The sequence below is a fragment of the Zingiber officinale genome, chromosome 9A, assembly GCF_018446385.1.
Source record: "Zingiber officinale cultivar Zhangliang chromosome 9A, Zo_v1.1, whole genome shotgun sequence".
Classification (NCBI taxonomy): domain Eukaryota; kingdom Viridiplantae; phylum Streptophyta; class Magnoliopsida; order Zingiberales; family Zingiberaceae; genus Zingiber; species Zingiber officinale.
In genome coordinates this window covers 81,056,411-81,076,541 of record NC_056002.1, presented here as the reverse complement: position 1 = coordinate 81,076,541, position 20,131 = coordinate 81,056,411, and the positions used below count along the sequence as shown (strand labels likewise).

Below are 20,131 nucleotides of genomic sequence, written 5' to 3'. Positions count from 1 at the left end.
GTCTAAATAGCTCACAAAAATGTCTGATATAAAAGAATGAGTAGCCCTCGAATCTAACAAGGCTTTGGTAGCTACTCCTGCTATATGGATTCTTCCTGTAACAATTAAAGGTATCACTCTACAATTCCTAATTCTGAACATTAGGATCTTAAACTCGTAGTTTTAATTACTCCAGAATCAAAAATTAATTTCTAACCCAAGGAAAATTATATTTTTTTTATATCTGTGCTTAAATTTGTTATTTCAAAATTAAGACATGCAAACCTAGCACCTTATTCCAATAATAGAACATTGAATTAAAGCATACCTGCAATAAGAGTAGTGTCTTGATCTGCCTCCCCAGCTTGCATCACAAATACTCTTCCCAGAATGGGTTATTTATTCTGAGGACAATCCCTTATCATATGTCTAGTAGCCCCACACTAATAGCACTTTCCTGATCCCACCAAGCAAGGTCCTGGATGTTTGCGCTGGCACATTGGGCATACTGGATAATAGTTAGTCTTTGGGGCAACTCGCATCTGAGGTTGCTGGCCCTTGACTTTTGATGGCTCAATAAATTTCCTCTTGTTCTGTTGTTGAGGTTGTTGGTGAGGCACCAGATATGGCCTTTTGCCCTGCCTATCAACTTCAATATCTCTCTGATCCTGCTCTGCCCTCAATGCCCTGGTCACAGCCTCTGCAAACTCCTTAGGGTCAGCCACCCTTACATCACGATGCAAGATAGGCCGCAAACCATCAATGAAGTGCCTCAGTTTCTCTTTGGGATTATTAGCTATCAAGGACACAAAGTGACATCCCCAATCAAACTCTCGAACAAACTCGCCAACGGAACGGTCGCCTTGCCTTAACGTCATGAATTCCTGAGTCAACTTTGAACGTATATCCTCGGTGAAGTATGTAGAGTAGAACACCTCCTTGAAGCCCTCCCAAGAAAGTGTATTTGGATTGATGGATAGTGATGCTCCTTCCCACCATAACAAAGCATCATCCTTCAGAAGATAAGTAGCACACCTTACCATATCAGCATCTTCCAATGCCATGAATCGGAAGATGACCTTGATGGACTTGATCCAGTTCTCTGCCACCATAGGATCAATAGTCCCTGAGAAGTCCTTCGAACCCATCTTACGGATTCTCTCATAAATTGCTTCCGGCTTTGCCTTACGACCTAACTCAACATCATGCCCAGTAAATAGTGCAAAGAATTGATTCATCCATGCAAGCATCTGCTCGTGACTGGATAGACACTGTGGACGTGGTGGCGACGAAGGTGGTGCCTCCCCTCGTCTCTCCTCCTCCCGGATCTCTGGGGTCCTATTGGTGTAACGCCTAGGAGGCATATTTGTATACAATCCAATACAACATGTAACTAAAATGCATTTGAATCAATCCTACTTAGGCAATACCATATCAATTTCCTAATTTAGTATTCAAAAGAAGAGCATTTAACTATCAACATTTGAAATACAAAGTATGAACTTATAGACTTGAGGCTTTGATTTTCTCGAGCTTCCTAGTATTGACAACAGGCACAACTCTTTCAGGACATTTGCTCTGATACCAACTGTAATGTCTCTAATCTACTTTAATTCAAAATGCCTCTTCCTCTTTAATATATATCTTTTTATTTAAATTTTTATTTATTTATTTAGTTTCTAATAATAGGAAGAAAAATAAGTACATGAATATCCCAAGTCAGCCGACTAAGTCATAAACAATTAGTAGTTCTTATAGAAAATTTACTGGATTAAATCTTTTATTACATCATTTCAATTAAAAGTGGAAACATAAACTAGGGGGGTCCATGGGTTGTGTTGGCGTCATTCTGAGCTTGCTTGATTGTCAAAACCTCTTATCTCATCGGTTCCACCTCCTGTATTAAACAATATAATGAGTCCAGTACGTTCAAACCATAATAGCCAATAATCATATCAACTAAATTAGGTTACACAGAGAAAGAGATGTAGGTCGAAAGCTTGCATGCCGTAAACATAAGGAAAAATATTCTAATAACAAAATTAACTTAAATGTTTTCATGACATAAATGTAAGAGTTCTAATAGAGTTCAATTCAATGAAAGTGGTCATGTAACATAACTGTTTAATCAAACATTTATCCTAGTGCTAGGTTGGTAGGGATCCGAACCTCGGAATGAAAACCCCTACCCATACATGATTCTTGGTGTGCTCCCCAGGCGTTGGTCCCCAGTTCATAACTCAGCCCATACATAATTTGGTAAGCTCCCCGGGCGTATATCCCCGGTTCATAACTCACCCATACATAATTTGGTAAGCTCCTCAGGCGTAGATCCCCGATTCATAACGGAACCCATATATGACATAGATTAGCCACAGTCAAATCACGTACCTCATAAGAGGAAAAACATATTCTTAACCTCATACGTATATGTATACATCCATAGCATTCATGGTCATTAAAACATAGCTGTCCATAACCAAATAATCCATATGCTAGAGTTTATAAATAATTTGATTTGTGCAAGCCACCAATGAGTTCAAGTTAAATTTTTCCGTAGAACAATTTCTGAATTTAGAAAAAAAATACTTGTCATCTAATACTAAATTCATACCGTGCAGAGCACACGATCTTAATACTGTTAGTTAGAGCCCTAGAGCAAATCATTTGATGATTGTTGTATGGACTCGTTGTATCATATTATTATACATATAAAGGCATTTGTTTATGGTTATTATGCTTACTTGTATTGGTGCCTAATAACTAAGTATAATATCGTCCTTGAGTAGAAGGTTCTTACCTATATCATTCGGTTAGTTGAATCGATAGTGAGATGATATAGGGAACACTACTCTTAATCATTCCTAGTCAAGTATTAGCATTCAAGGACAATGTTAATGTGACGAGACTAGCGTGTAGGTCAACTCAATGACTTGATCTCACAAGTCATGGATATGGAGATATCAAGTTGACACATGGGTATGCATTGGAGAATGTATACTGAATGACCCGCCATAAAAAAGTATCATGGATCATTATATGAGTGTCATATACTTTCTCATGTGGCTATTAGTATGACTTTTAGTCCTTGGACCTGAAGTCACCATGGTTCCCTATATAAGGAGTTACATACTTTGGCTTCGGCAAACGTCACTCGTAACTGGGTGGACTATAAAGGCGATTACTGGGTATGTAACAAATTATGCTGAGGGATGTGAGTGATGTAGATGGGATCTATCCCTCCTATATGACGAGAGTGACATCGATATTCTTTATAAAGTGAGACCACGAAGTGCATGACCATGCCCAAATGAGTCAATATGAGATATTGAGCTCATTTGATTGAGTGAGTCTACTTGGGATTCAAGATTTAGATTGATTAGAGGATGACACGGTCTATGCCTCACATTGATCAATCTAGATGTCAAGGATAGAAGGACACTTGTCATATATTGTGAAGAGTCACAATTAGTAGTCACAAGGTGATGTTGGATCCCAACATTCTTATAACTTGGATAGTAATGATGTGTTGCTAGATACTGCTCATTACTTATGATTCTAAATGGGTTTAGAAATATTGCCAACGTTATAAGTGTTAATACACTCTGACCTGGCTGTTGTTTTAATATTGACACTGATTAAAGTTTGTATCAGATATTAATTAAACTCAGACTGATTAATGATCAAGGTTGATCATGTGGAGAGGAAAAGTCCAAGTACGGATACTTGGCACACGAAGTCGGAGAGGGCTCTGTAGCTCGTTCTCCGGACTAGGTCAGAGAGGGCTCGGTAGCTCGTTCTCTGGACCGGATGAAGTCGGAGAGGGCTCGGCAGCTCGTTCTCCGGACAAGGTCAGAGAGGGCTCGGTAGCTCGTTCTCTGGACCGGACGAAGTCGGAGAGGGCTCGGCAGCTCGTTCTCCAGACTAGGTCAGAGAGGGCTCGGTATCTCATTCTCTAGACTAGGTCAGAGAGGGCTCGGTAGCTCGTTCTCTGGACCAGGAAGACGTTAGGGTTTAGGGCTGGAAGCTCTAAAACCAACAGAGGCATTGGATCGGTCAGTTGACCGATCCAGTGATACTTTGCCTGTTCGGATCGGTCTGTCGACCGATCTAGTGATACCTTAGTTATCTGATCGGTCTCGTGACCGATCAGTAACCACACAGTTGCTATCTGTGGGTTATCTGATCGGTCTGGTGACCGATCAGTAAGAAGCGATGTGATTCAGAACAATAGGGGGATCGGTCTATGGACCGATCCACCTATAGGCTGATCGGTCCACAGACCGATCGCATCATCCCAGAGCGATCAGGATATGTCCTGATCGGTCCAGAGGGCTGTGGATCGGTCCATTGACCGATCCACAACGATGTCATTTGTCTTCTGCTGTTTCTCTGCGATTTCTGATTCATCTGATCTAACCATCTGCTGTAAGCTTTTTGAGTTACAGGCTGCAGGTGTCGTGCCAATGCTTAAATTCAAATTAAGCTCCATCAGAAGAATAAGTCCAAGTGCTCTTTCTGCTGTGTTTCGCTGCAAATGGTGCAATTGGAGCGTCAACATTCACTGGCTGCGATCAGTTGGCAACAACTTGACTCTTGCTTATTGGTTCGAGCTCAGAGACACCAGTGAAGACCATGGATGGTATTGGTGTGAGTTCTGTGAACTAGATGAGGTGGAAGAGTGTTGGTCGCAGTGATTCGATACAGGTGATAGTGATTCGGCTCTGGCTGAAGACAGTGAGAAAGCAGAGGAATAAGAAGAAGGAAGAAGAGAGGTTTGGTATAGTAATTTTTTCAAAAACTCTCTGTCGATTAAGCAAGAGTGCTATGTTTTTGAGCTCTTGGCTGAGGAACTTCTTCTGTCTTTGTACTTTGCCTTCATCGTGGCTATAAGTTTATTGTTCATTCCTTTTAGCCACTAAACTCTGTAAGTCTTGTGCTTCATTTCAAATCTTTTCTGAGACTTTATGGAGAAGTTACTCCACCGAGAAGGAGAAATACTTAGCCGGAATCTATTCGGCGTGTGATCTACCGAAAGATCAAAGGATCGTCCACCTTACGGATACGGCGAGGAGTAGGGGCAAGTTTTCCCCGAACCTCGTACATCCTTGTTGTGTTAGTGGTGGGTTGTTTCTTTTCCTTGCATCAGTTTTCCTTTTGATTATTTCCGCTGTGTTAACAAACTTTTGTGAGGAGATTAATTGAGTTTTTAGAGGAGGCTATTCACACCCCCCCCCCTTTGTAACCATCCGAAGGTCCAAACAAGTGGTATCAGAGCAAGGCGCTCTTCATCCGGATTAACACCCTAAAGAGCAAGAAGATGGCTATGAAGGAAGGCTTTAGCACCAATCGTCCACCCTACTTCGACGGAGAGGACTTCCAATATTGGAAGAGTCGTATGGAGTATTATCTCAAAACCGACATCTCCATGTGGTTCTCGGTCAAGGAAGGGTTCACACCTCCGAAGGACGAAGAAGGTAAGGAACTAGAGTCGTCAAGGTGGTCCGCCGAGCAAACTCGCAAAGGACAAGCCGATGCCAAGGCGGTGGTCACTCTACAATGTGGGATAGCCAAAGATCAACTTGTCAAGGTAGGTCCATTTGTGAGCGCAAAAGATTTGTGGAACAAGCTCATCGAGCTCCAAGAAGGAACCCGAGACTCTCGGATCGCCAAGAGAGACTTGTTCCTAAACCAACTACAAAATCTCACCATGAAGGAGAACGAAACGGTAGGTGAACTACACGGAAGGTTCAAAGAGATCATCAATGGTCTTCATTTCGTAGATGAACGCGTAGAGAATCGCGATCTTGTAAGGTACGCTCTCAAAGCCTTTCCGAGAAATGCCTTGTGGTCATCTATGGTAGATGCCTACAAGGTCTCAAAGGACCTTTCAATTGTTAAATTAGATGAATTCTTTTGTGAAATGGAACTTCATGAACTTGCTAACAAGGGTCAAAAAGAGAAAGGTATTGCCTTAGTTGCAGGAGAAAAGAGCAAGGATGGAAGAAGGAAGAAAGAAAAAAAGAAGGAGAAAGAGATTCCTACATCCTCATCCTCCTCCGAGTCCGACGATGAAGGTGGATCATCATCAAGCGAGATGGCCAACTTCGTAAGGAGAATCATGAGAAGGAGCCGGAGATACAAAGGGAAAAGTAAGTCTATTGATCAAAATGTTGATAAGACTAATGTTACGTGTTATGAGTGTAGCAAGAAAGGACACTATCGGAGCGAGTGTCCAAAACTCAAGAAGAAGGAGGAAAGGGCCAAGAAGAAGAAATCTCTCAAAGCTACTTGGGATGAATCCTCCTCAAGCTCATCTGAGGAAGAGAAGAAGGAGAAAAGCACTCGTCAATTAGCGCTCATGGCAAGGGAGGAATCAGATTCTGGAAGTGATACATCAGCCGCGGCTTCATCATCTTCGGATGATGAAGAGGTAACTTCTCCTCACTTAGAAAAATGCTATAAAACTATTGCACGTTTATCTACTTTGCTTAAGAAATCAAAAACTAAAATCAAATCATTAAAAGATGAAGTAGAACACTTGAAGACTCTTAGGGAAGATGAGGTTGATGACCTACATCAAGAGCTTCTTGAGGATGAAAACAAAGCCTTAAAGAGTGAAGTTGAGAAACTCAAGAAAATTCTTGAGAAATTCTCAACTAGCTCTAAGACCTTAGATATGATTCTAAATGCCCAAAGGGCGGTCTACAACAAGGCTGGGTTAGGATATCAACCTAAGGAGTCTAGTTTCATTTCCCTAGTGTCTAGAACCCAATTTCATAGATCACATGCTTCTAGGGTTCATGAGACTAGGAAGGGTGTGACCAAGGCATGGGTTCCTAGGTCTTTCATTGTAGATGCATTAGGTCCCAAGATTTGGGTACCTAAAACATCTATCTTTCGTGTCTTGTAGGCATTTGTCAAGGGGGAGCCTCTATCAACTTGGTTTGTTGATAGTGGATGCTCCAAGCACATGACCGGGGACAAGTCACTCTTTACTACCCTTCAAAACAAAAATAGAGGTAATGTGTCCTTTGGTAATAATGGTAGCCTTAAGGTTATAGGAGTTGGAGATATTCATATATCCGAATGTCTCCAAATCAAAAATGTCCTTCTAGTCAAGGGGATGACCTTTAATCTCCTAAGTGTCGGTCAATTGTGTGATACGGGTTACACAATTGAGTTTCATTCAAGTCAATGTCTCGTCAAACACATTGACACACTTGACACGGTACTAGTAGGCACAAGGGTAGATAATATTTATCAAGTATTTTTTAAAAGTGGTACTAATGCCTCTGCTAAGTATTTCATGTCAAAAGAAGAAGAATCATGGCTGTGGCATAGGAGGTTGGCCCATGTGAACATGAAGAATATTCGAAAGCTAGCCAACAAAGGATTAGTGCGAGGCCTACCAAGCATCAAGTACCAAAAGACAAAATTATGTGATGCATGTCAAAAGGGTAAGCAAACAAAAGCGTCTCATAAAGGTAAAAGCGCTGTAAGTACCTCTACTGCTTTAGATTTATTGCATATGGACTTATTTGATTGTAGTAATGTCATTTCATTGAATGGAAGTAGATATTGCTTGGTGATCATTGATGACTTTACTAGATATAAATGGACTTTCTTTTTGAAAAATAAGGATCAAACCATAGATATTTTTATTTCTTTTTGTAGAAGAACTGAAAATGAAAAATCAACAACAATTAAAACAATTAGAAGTGATCATGGTGGAGAATTTCAAAATCATAGATTTTTAGAATTTTGTCAAGAAAAAGGATATAGGCATGAGTTCTCTACTCCAAGGTCCCCAGAGCAAAATGGGGTTGTGGAGAGAAAAAATTGAGTCTTGCAAGAAGTTGCACGAAGCATGCTCAATGAGTACTCACTACCGAGTTACGTATGGGCTGAAGCTGTAAATACAGCTTGCTATGTGCAAAACTAAGTCTTGATACATAGGTTTTTAGGAAAGACCCCCCATGAACTTTGGTTTGGAAAACCCCCTACAATTAAACATCTTAGGGTGTTTGGTTGTAAGGTGTTCATCTTGAACACCAAGGATCATCTTGGAAAGTTCACGGCTAAGGCTGATGAAGGGATACTGGTCGGGTACTCTCTCATCAGCAAAGTCTATCGAGTCTACAACAATAGGACTAAATTGATTGAAGAATCCTCGGATGTAGCATTTGAAGAAATACCTAAATCAAATGATAAATCGAGGGATGTAGGAGAAATTCAATTTGAACTTAGAAGGCTAAATTTGAATGATCAAAACATAGAAAGAGTCGAAATTGACTCCGATGATGATGAGCAAAGGCAAGAGAGGGCTTAGTCTGATCCTTTGCCTGATACTGAGCCCTTGCCTGTGTCTAGTGAGACCACTCATGAGGCACCGCCAACACCAAGACAATCTAGGATAGCCTCTAGTCATCCCCAAGACCAGATTGTGGGAGACATTCAACAAGGGGTTAGGACTAGATCATTCTTTAGAAATGAGTCTAATGAGGTCACCTTGATCTTAGAAATCAAACCAAAATTAGTCGATGAGGCATTGTACGATCCTGATTGGATCATAGCTATGCAAGATGAGTTAGGTCAATTTGAAAGGAGCCAAGTGTGGGACTTAGTTCCTAGACCTAAGAAGACCACCATTATTGGAACCAAATGGGTCTTCAAAAATAAGTTAAACCAAAAGGGAGAAGTCGTAAGAAACAAGGCAAGACTTGTAGCCAAGGGCTATAGTCAAGTCGAAGGCCTCGATTATGATGGTTGCTCCCGTGCCCCGATTAGAGTCCATTCGTTTGATGCTAGCTTTTGCTGCACATAGAGGCTTCAAGCTCTATCAAATGGACGTTAAATCGGCCTTCTTAAATGGTTTCATTAAAGAAGATGTCTATGTTGAACAACCACCGGGGTTTGTGAATACCGAAGCTCCAAACCACGTGTATAAGCTCAAGAAATCTCTTTATGGGCTTAAACAAGCACCTCGAGCGTGGTACGAAAGGTTGTCAACTTACTTATTAGGTAAGGGTTTTGTAAGAGGTCAAATAGATCCAACACTATTTCTGCGTAGAGATAGTGAAAACATATTTGTAGCCCAAGTGTATGTCGATGACATAATTTGTGGCTCAAATAACAAGGGTTATTTGAATGAATTTATCACTCACATGGAAAGTGAGTTTGAGATGAGTCTGGTGGGAGAATTGACATTCTTCCTTGGATTTGAAATCAAACAAACTCGAGATGGCATTTATGTCCATCAAACAAAATACACTCAAGAGATGCTCAAGAAATTCAAAATGAGTGACTCTAAGGAAGTATCCACTCTAATGGCGACGAACACTCACCTTGACAATGATGAGAATGGAAAACCAGTTGACCTAACGCAATATAGAAGCATGATAGGTAGTCTTCTATATCTCACAGCTAGTCGACTGGACATACTTTTTACTGTGGGCATGTGCGCTAGATATTAAGTATGTGCCAAGGAATCTCATTTAATTGCAGTTAAGAGAATTCTGAGATACCTTAAGGGCACAATTAGAGTAGGTCTCTGGTACCCTCGTACTGAGGCTTTTGATTTGATAGGTTATACCGACTCTGATTATGCTGGGTGCAAATTGGATCGAAAAAGCACTAGTGGGGGTTGCCAATTTTTAGGTTCATCATTGGTTAGTTGGTCAAGTCAGAAGCAACATTGCGTTGCTCTATCCACAACCGAGGCTGAATACATTGTCATGGGAGAGAGTGTATCACAATTGTTGTGGATGATCCACACCCTAGAAGATTATGGGCTTTCGTATAAGGGAGTGCAAGTGCTGTGTGACAACATCAGCACAATAAACCTAACGAAAAATCCAATCCATCATTCAAGGACCAAACACATTGAAGTGCGTCATCACTTCATTAGAGATCACGTAGCTAGGGGAGACATTGCACTCACATATGTTGAGTCAAAATCAAACCTAGCTGATATTTTTACCAAACCTCTTCCAGAAAATGAATTTAGTCATTTAAGGAGAGAATTGGGAATGTGTTTGGCTCAATAGGCCCTTAGAACTTCATCATGATCGATAAGGACATTAAAACGACAAGAGGAATTGGGAAATTAACTTGGGCAACTTGGGGACATCTCACACAAACTATAAGGTTTAACAAATTATTTTTGTTTGCTAGAAATGGGGTGAGATGCTAGGATCAGCCGAATTATTCAAAATGTATCATGCATCCCTTGAATAATTATGTTGAAGAGACATAAATTGAGTATGGGGAAGACCATTACATAATTCATATGTATTTGGTTCCTAGATCTTACTCATATATTTCAACCAAGGAAACTTGGTTGGACCTTTACCTAGAATTTATCTAACTTTGGTTAATGTGTTGGTTGATATCTTTGATCGATACCTTTCATGTTTTTGATTGCAACTAGGACAAGTCCTTGAAATAATGATAGCAATTTGGTTATATTTTGACAAACTTGAAACTGAACATAACAAGGTCGAAAATTTCAGTTTTCAAGCCTTGAGTTGTCTGTTTTTCTAAATGTCTAAAACTTTAGGGGTATAAACAATTTCAGACCATAATCTTTAGGAAATAGTTATGCTTGTAGATTCTTCAGGTTCTAGGTACTGAATTTGGAAGTTTTACTGGAGAAACTTCTACGAATTATCGAACACCTCTACGAATTTCAGTTACTGAAATTACTGGAGAAACTTCAGTATCAGACACTGATCGGTCTACCGATCCAAAAATCTCTCCAGACCATCCTGTTTGTAATCTGATCGGTCCAGGGACCGATCAGGTTCGCTTTGTACGCCAGGAAGCCTACTGATCGGTCTACAGACCAATCAGGAGTTCCCTGATCGGTCCGGGGACCAATCAGGTCAGTCTGGTACACAGAGAGGGCTACTAATCATTTCCTGATCGGTCCAGAGACCGATCAGGAGGTTCCCTGATCGGACTGGTGACCGATCAGGAAGTTTCTGATATCTCCTGATCGGACAGCCGTCCGATCACTTCAACACCTGGACCCTAGCCGATCTCTCTTAAATCTTCCCGATCCTTTCACGCTGAAGCCCTAGCCGACACTTTCCTACACCTCAACTCTTCTTCTCTCTTTGCACGCCGAAGCCCTAGCCAAAGCCCTAGCCAAAAGATACTTCAATGGCACCAAGGTAACTCCATACTTTCCTATTACTACTCACCTTGGCATTTCAGTTTCATTTCTCACCGTATCTATGCATTTTGTTTTGGCTTTCGGTTGTTGGTGGCTCCGGTGCTCACTTATTTGCCCCATTGTATCACATTGTTAAACCTTAGAAATAAACAAGTGGGTGAAGGAACCTCTAAGTCACCTGAGAAGTCTAAGACTAAGGCTCCCTCCCGACCTCAACCATCTGTCTCCGGGAGATTCCCAAACCACCATTTTGAATAAGCCTTTAAACAAAGAACCTTTAAACTGCTCCCTTGTAGGTCTATGGATCGAAAATTCATGGACGAATTTTGTCCATCAGTGTCAGAAATCATTGCCTATTACAAACTTGATTCACTTGTCTATTTAGAACGAGATATCAATTATGACTTAGTATCTGAGTTTTATAACAATCTTCATCAAACTAATGATGTAAGTTATAAAACAAAAGTTGCTAAGCAGACTCTTGATTTCAGTTTCGCGGCCTTCATTGATTATCTAGCTTGCCGGAGGAGCTCAGGAAATGTCTTTTCTATATATCCTGATTTACCAAACCCCTTACCTTCTCCCTTTGATGTTTCATCTGACTCCGTTTATGAGTATTTCTTCGGACATCCTAGACCAGGTGGACTAGATGAATTAGATGTTGATTTTCCTACTTTTGCAGCCTTGAGATTATCTGCCCCAGATTACATTCTCTTTAAGATTATCACGAATTATCTTCTGCCAATCACATCTAAACCCTTGTCTGAGATCCGACCATATCATTGCCTGATGCTTTATTGATTGCGTCGGCGTCTCGACTTTGACATCATGTCTAGCATCTATTCTTCGATCATCTCCTATAGTGAGCCCAACAGCTTCACTGTTTATATGCCTTATGGGCATATAATTACAGATTGGCTCGAGACCCTTCAGATTGATGTCTCCAAGGGTAGAATAATCAAGATGGTCAGGCAGGACTGCAGACTTGGGAAATGGGCATTTTCCAAGTCTGGCATCATAGGATAGAATGGGGAGGTTCGGTGGAAGGATGGGAGAGCACTAGGTGAGTTACCACGGGCACCTCCACGACAGGTTGCGATTGTTCTTGTTGCTGCTCCTCCTGCTGCAGCTGCTGACGATGGAGAGGCAGATCCTGATCTACGCTGGCAGATCGCCGAGCTGGAGAGCAGCATTGATCAGCACGATGAGCTGCTGGTTGCTGAGCTCCATGGGCTGCGCGTTCGGATTGACCAGCGCTACGATGATCTATGCAGTCAGCAGTTGGCGACACATCAGGCGATTATGGGATGGATGGCCAGATACCCACCTCCGCAGTATTTCTCGGGCTATCCATCCTCGAGCAGCGGCATGCCACCTCAGGGACCCACTCCTCCAGCTGATGATGCTGATGCTCCTCATGATGAGGAGGTTGATTGATACACATTGTTCTATGTTGTCATTTTGATTATCTATGTTTTGGATGTTGTTTGTTGGATACTTATGTCTGACCTGGATACTTGCTGATTTCATATATTTATGCTGCTCATTTTCATGTTTTTCTTTATGTTTCACTTCCTATTGGCTATTAATATGCTGTTCATATGCCATGTCTTGTATGTCTCTTATTTCTTTATCACTATCTTATAATACACTTAGAGGGCATTCTAGGTGAATTAAGAAAAAGACAGTGTGGGTTAAGGGGGAGTCCTTTAACGTTTTCTTACCAAATTCGCACCTTTTCGGTGTTTGACAAAGGGGGAGAAGATAACTAAGTTTAGAGATAAATGAAAGTTTGGCTTTAGGGGGAGGATCTTGATTCCCCTATCATGGTGTTGTATCTGCCTTAGGGGGAGGATTTTGATTCCCCTAAAATTAGGGGAGGATCTTGATTCCCCTATCATGGTGTTGTATCTATCTAAGGGGGAGGATTTTGATTCCCCTAAAATTAGGGAAATATGAACATTTCTGATCTAAACTTAAATCGTGTTGTCAAACAACAAAAAGGGGGAGATTGTTAATACAGTCTGACCTGGCTGTTGTTTTGATGTTGACACTGATTTAAGTTTGTATCAGATATTAATTAAACTCAGACTGATTAAAGATCAAGGTTGATCATGTGGAGAGGAAAAGTCCAAGTACGGATACTTGGCACGCGAAGTCGGAGAGGGCTCGGTAGCTCGTTCTCCGGACTAGGTAGAGAGGGCTCGGTAGTTCGTTCTCTGGACCGGATGAAGTCGGAGAGGGCTCGGCAGCTCGTTCTCCGGACTAGGTCAGAGAGGGCTCGGTAGCTCGTTCTCTGGACAGGATGAAGTCGGAGAGGGCACGGCAGCTCGTTCTCCAGACTAGGTCAGAGAGGGCTCGGTAGCTCGTTCTCGGGACCAGACGAAGGCAGAGAGGGTTCGGTAGCTCTAAAACCAACAGAGGCATTGGATCGGTCTGTTGACGGATCCAGTGATACTTTGGCTGTTTGGATCGGTCTGTTGACCGATCCAGTGATACCTTAGTTATCTGATCGGTCTCGTGACCGATCAGTAACCACACAGTAGCTCTCTGTGGGTTATCTGATTGGTCTGGTGACCGATCAGTAAGAAGCGATGTGATTCAAAACAATAGGGGGATCGGTCTATGGACCGATCCACCTATAGGCTGATCGGTCCACAGACCGATCAGCATCATCCTAGACCGATCAGGATATGTCCTGATCGGTCCAAAGGGTTGTGGATCGGTCGGCTGACCGATCCACAATGATGTCGTTTGTCTTCTGCTGTTTCTCTGTGATTTCTGATTCATCTGATCTAACCATCTGCTGTAAGCTTTTTGAGTTACAGGCTGCAGGTGTCGTGCCAATGCTTAAATTCAAATTAAGCTCCATCAGAAGAATAAGACCAAGTGCTCTTTCTGCTGTGTTTCACTGCAAATGGTGTAATAGGAGCGTCAACGTTCACTGGCTACGATCAGTTGGCAACAACTTAACTCTTGCTTATTGGTTCGAGCTTAGAGACACCAGTGAAGACCATGGATGGTATTGGTGTGAGTTCAGAGAAGCAGATGAGGTGGAAGAGTGATTGGCGATGCCTGAGTTGGTCGCAGTGATTCGATACAGGTGACAGTGATTCGGCTCTGGCTGAAGACAATGAGAAAGCAGAGGAATAAGAAGAAGGAAGAAGAGAGGTTTGGTATAGGATTTTTTTCAAAAACTCTCTGTCGATCAAGCAAGAGTGCTGTGTTTTTGAGCTCTTGGCTGAGGAACTTCTTCTGTCTTTGTGCTTTGCCTTCATCGTGGCTGTAAGTTTACTGTTCATTCCTTTTAGCCACTAAGCCACTAAACTCTGTAAGTCTTGTGCTTCATTTCAAATCTTTTCTGAGATTTTGTGGAGAGGTTACTCCACCGAGAATGAGAAATACTTAGCCAGAATCTGTCCGGGGTGTGATCTACCGAAAGATCAAGGGATCGTCCACCTTACGGATACGCCGAGGAGTAGGGGCAAGTTATCCCCGAACCTCGTACATCCTTGTTGTGTTAGTGGTGGGTTGTTTCTTTTTCTTGCATCAGTTTTCCTTTTGTTTATTTCCGCTGTGATAACAAACTTTTGTGAGGAGATTAATTGAGTTTTTAGAGGAGGCTTTTCACACCCCCCTTCTCTATGTTGGAGTGTATACTGAAAGCCTAAACTTTGTAAACATTCATTATGAATAAAGAATCACATTTGGTCAAATTGTCTACATTTAGTTGTAGTTGTTCAATTAATTTATACTGTAGATAACATAGTATGTGGTGCCACATGCAGAAGATGATGTTATCAGTACCTTATAAATTATAAACAGTAGCTCACGACTAAAATGGAAAGGAACAAACCATTAGAAGGTCGTAGTGTAATTAGGTATCAGTTTATCTTGACTGTATAATTACACTAGTACACTCAGAGTGTATTGAGTAGGACCATTTGAGGTCGTTCTTTTATATTGACTTTATAAAGGAACAAAGACCTCAGTTGTTATGGAAGTGTGTGCTCTTAATCCTAATATAATAACAAGCACATATATTTGATATTTATTTTTTTAATTTATCAATGGGTGAGATTTAGTTCGATGAATCAATAAGCCCGATAATTTGGGAAATGGTATCACTTATAGTGTGTGTTGTTGATTATAGAAGGAAACTGTGTCCTAGAGATACTAGGTTGATAATGTCCCCAAGAGGAGCTCATAAGGATTGTCATGTTAAACCCTGCAGGTGGACTTAGTCCGACATGATGATAAGGTTGAGTAATACTACTTTTGGACTATGATATTAATTAAATGAGTTGTTAGTAACTCACTTAATTAGTGGACATTCGATATCTTAAACACAGGGAGACTAATACACTCATAATAAGAAGGAGCCCAAAAATGTAATTTGGAATTGGTGCGGTAGTTCAATAATAGTTCTCTAGTAAAATGAATTATTATTGATAAAATTAAGTTTTGTGTTCAGGGCGAACACGGGATGCTTAATTTTATCGGGAGACCAAAACTAATTCCTCCTCTCGGTCCCTATTGTAGTCTCTTATTTATAGAGTACTATACCCACCTATACCCACCTTCGATACCCACATAAAGGGGGCCGGCCAAGCTAGCTTGGGAACCAAGCTGGCCGGCCCTAGCTTGAACCCAAGCTAGTGGGGGCCGGCCAAATTAAATTAAAAAAGAATTTTAATTTTAATTTTTATTATGTGGAAGAAATAATTTATTAAAGAGAATTAAAATTAAAATATCTCTCTTATAAAAGATTTACAAAAGATTAAAGAAAGAGATTAGATCTCTTTCCTTATTTGTAGATTGGTGAGATATTTTATTTTCTCTTTAAAATTATCCACATGTTGATAAAATTAAAATTATAGAAATTTCTTTTTATCTACCATGAAGAGATTTTTAAAGAGAAATTTATTTTTTTTTAAATTCCCGGAAACAAATTAAGAAGTTTTAATTGTTGATTAAAACTTGTCTAATTTATCTCTTTTGATGTGGCCGGCCATTAGAGATTAATTGGGGAAATTTTATTTATTTTTCTCAATTAAATCATGCCAAGGGAATTAAGAAAATTTTATTGTAATTAAATTTCCTAATTTGCCTAGGCCAAGGAATATAAAAGAAGGTGTGAGGGTGCCTTCATGAGATATAACCTCTATTATTTTCTCTCCCTCTTTTATTCCTTGGAGTGGCCGGCCATCCTCTTCCTCTCTTCCTCTTTGTGGTGGCCGAAACTCTCAAAGGCTTGGAGCTCTTGTGGCAGCCGGATACTACTTGGAGAAGAAGAAGAAGAAGAAGGAGAGAAAGCTAGCATCTCTTGGAGCTTGGTTAGTGTTTTGTTCTTCATCCTTGGTAAAGCTTTTTGTGGCCGAACCTAGCTAGGAGGAGAAGAAGGTGGTTGGTGGTTTCTCATCTTGGAAGATCGTTGCCCACACAACGTCCGAGGTTAGAAGAGGAATGCGGTAGAAGATCAAGAGGTCTTTCTAAAAGGTATAACTAGTAGTTTTTCCTTTTCCGCATCATACTAGTTATTTATGGAAATAATACAAAATACAATAGGCTTACGTTCTAGTATTTCGAATATGTTTTTCGAACTTGTGTTCTTTTTTTTTATTTTTCCTTGTGATTTGATTGTTCTTTTCGGTTAACCTAAAGTTATTTTAGGAATTTAAATATTAGATTTCTATAAAAGGTTTTGTCTAGTCGGTGGTGGTTGCTCCCATATCCAAGAAGGCCATGTGCCTCGCCACGTCAGTACTGGGAACCAATTATGGAAATTAATATTTAATGGAATTAATAACTTAAGGTGATTTGGATCGAACGTGTTAAGTTCCACAGGAGATCCAAGTCAAAACCTAAAAGAACAAATAGATTAAGTTTTGGATCAAACGTGTTAAGTTCCGCAGGCGATCCAAAATTTAATTTAAAAGAACACATGGTAGCTAGGAAAAGGTTCAGACCTTTGTACAAAATTTTTGTGCAGTGGAACCTCTAGGCTTTCCGAGTAGCAACCAACACTCTAGCCATCCGAAGGTCCTAACACTAAGAACCTATAGGTTCACACACAAAGGGAAATTATATGGAGATTAGGTTCATTTGATGAACCTAAAGGATTAGGTTCATGTGATGAACCAAATTGGATTAAGAGTAATCTAAATTAGGCTAATTGAGTTGGTCACAATTTGGTTCATGTGTTAGATAAGTCTAATTTGGACTTAGACTCATTGAATCAATTTAATTCAATGAATAGAGATTCATTAAATTAAAATTGACTTGAACCAATGGTTAGATTAGATCAACCATGGGAGAGAAGTGGTCAAGTTTGACTTGACTTGAGAGGAAGATGAAGGGTCAAGTTTGACTTGACCATTTGCCACCTCATTGGTGAGTTGGCAAAGAGTGGGCCAATGATGATGCTCTACATCATCATGATTGCTTAAGTGGGATGCCACCTCATGGGAGTTACCAAGAGTTGTGACTCTTGGTATCCCATGGAGATAAAACTCCCTCTTAATGTGGCCGGCCACACTAATTCAAGGTGAGTTTCATTTTTCTTTTGTGTAACTCTCATCTTCTTCATCAAGCTTTCTCTTCTCTCCCTCTCCTCCACTTTGGCTGAACCTTTCAAAGGTGCTAGCACACCTTTTCTTTGGTTTCTCCATCTCTTGCTTGTGTGGATACACATAGTATCTACTTTGATACTCTCGAGATCCGACGAACCTTGGATGAGCGGGATTAAGCGAAGGGCATCGCATCAAGGGTAAAACTCTTTTCCTTTGTAGATATACTTTAGATCTAGGTTAGAAACTCTTACACGAAGTTTTATGAAATTTTTTATTTCTTCGCACGGATCTGGTGGCGGGGTTTCGGGGTTTCCGCAACTCAAAAAGCGATTTTTGCGCCCCGAAAAATCCAACAGTGGTATCAGAGCCACGTGCGAAGTGTTGATACAGTCTGACCTGGATGTTGTTTTGCTGTTGACACTGATTTAAGTTTGTATCAGATATTTAACTCAGATTAATTACTAATCTAGGTTGACTTGGTTGACCTGATTGAGAAAGTCCTAACTGTGATGTTAGGCAGTTGGAAAGTCCTGGTGAGTGAAGCCAGGCAGATTGGAAATCCTGGTGAGTGAAGCCAGGTGAAAACCCTAGTGAGTGAAGCTAGGTGCAAGTCCTGGTGAGTGAAGCCAGGCAAGGGAAAATCCAGATGGATCAAGGGTGATCGGACATCTGGTGTTGAAAAGTCCAAGAAGGAAGCTTGGCATGCGAAGTCAGAGAGGGCTCGGTAGCTCGTTCTCTAGGACCAGATGAAGTCGGAGAGAGCTAGGGGCTCGTTTCTCGGACTAGGTCGAGAGGGCTCGACCGGTGGATCAAGAAGGCTGGATCGGTCGGCGATCCGGTGAAATTTTGGACACTGATGGTGCGGACCGATCCGGTGGAAATTTTTACTCGATCGGTCGGATACGATCGATCGAAATCGATCGAGCCCTCATGATATCTTGATCGGTCGGAGACCGATCAGAAAGTCGTTGGGAAGAACGCTATCTAATCGGTGGGACCGATCAGATTAGTTCGATCGGTCCGCGATCGTCTCGATTTTCAAGCGCTATCGATCGATGCGGGACCGATCGTTCTGATCGGTCCGACCGATCGAGATGATCAGCATGGATCGAATCGATCCACATATTTGTTTTGCATGTACTTTTTCTGATTGCCTTTTCACCATCTGCTTTTAACCATCTGCTGTGAGTCTTTCTAGCTTGCAGGTTGCAGGTCACATTCTCATGTTTGGATTCAAATTAAGCTTCATTAAGAGAAGGAGACAAGTACCCTTTTCATCGTAATTTGCTGCAACAAATACATTTGGGGCATCAACGTTCACTGGCGAAATCCGATTACGATTGGGTGCTCGGTTTGACTTCTACCCATTGGTTGGTATCCAGAGACGCCAGTGATTTCCATTGGCATGTGTTCAGAGAATCAGAAGAGGAGGAGAGGTGATTGGCTACGCCTTGCTCGTCGGTGATTCGAGCCAGTAAAGAAGAGAGACATAAGAAGGAAGAAGAGGAGTTCAGAAGGTATTCTGAATTCTCTGTCTTTTGTGATCAAGCCTTGAGAGAGCAAGTTGGTGAAGCTGTGAGCTTTTTGCTCTTCGCGTGGCTGTAAGCTCATCTTAATATTTTTCTCAGCCACCACTGTAAGTCTTGTGCTTAAATCTATAATCAACTGAGACTTTGTTGAGAGGTTGCTCCACCGAGAAGGAGACATCTTTAGCCGGATCTTGTCCGGGGTGTGATCTTCCGAAAGATCAAGGAGTTGTCCTCCTTACGGACACGCCGAGGAGTAGGGGCAAGTTATCCCCGAACCTCGTATATCCTTGTGTCTGCTGTGTGTTCGTTTTTCCTTCGCTTTAGTTTTCTGTTTCCGCTGTGCTGTGCTAACAAAGTTCTTGAAGAAATTTGTGTTTAGTGTTTTTCAAAGAGGCTATTCACCCCCCTCTAGCCATCTAAGATCCCAACACGAAGCGCATATGAGTTTTTGTTTGTATTTTAATGAAAAATATCAGTTCTATAATATTCTGTAAATTTACTATTTTTATAGATTTTATGGGTATTTTTCTCGTAGAAGCGAAGCACAAGAGTTTAGACACTTGTAGGCTTCGACTACCGAGAAAATTTTTCCGAAACGGCAAGGTTTCGGCCCAAATCGTTTCATAACCCTGCAAGGGGCTTCGTTCCGCGATTACGCCCGAAAATCGCTAAACTCAGGAATTTTTACTCATAAAATCGTAAAAATATTAGACAAAAATTATATAAATTTATGGAAATTACATAATTTATAATTGTCTATCATTTTGTGATGGTCATGGCCCAAAGACCCCAATTTTATTGGAAATTGTGTTGTAATTCATATTATGGCCTGCGTGCCATTTTCTGTGATGTGCGTGTTGTACTTGATTCGC

At 41.1% G+C, this 20,131-nt stretch overlaps 1 protein-coding gene across 1 annotated transcript; it reads right to left on the bottom strand.

The window, feature by feature from the left end:
• Positions 1-422: 422 nt before the first annotated feature.
• LOC122019296 lies at positions 423-1,343 on the bottom strand. The gene has a single exon (XM_042576779.1). The coding sequence runs from the start codon at positions 1,341-1,343 to the stop codon at positions 423-425; it is 921 nt and encodes a 306-aa protein (XP_042432713.1).
• Between the last annotated feature and the right edge of the window lie 18,788 nt (positions 1,344-20,131).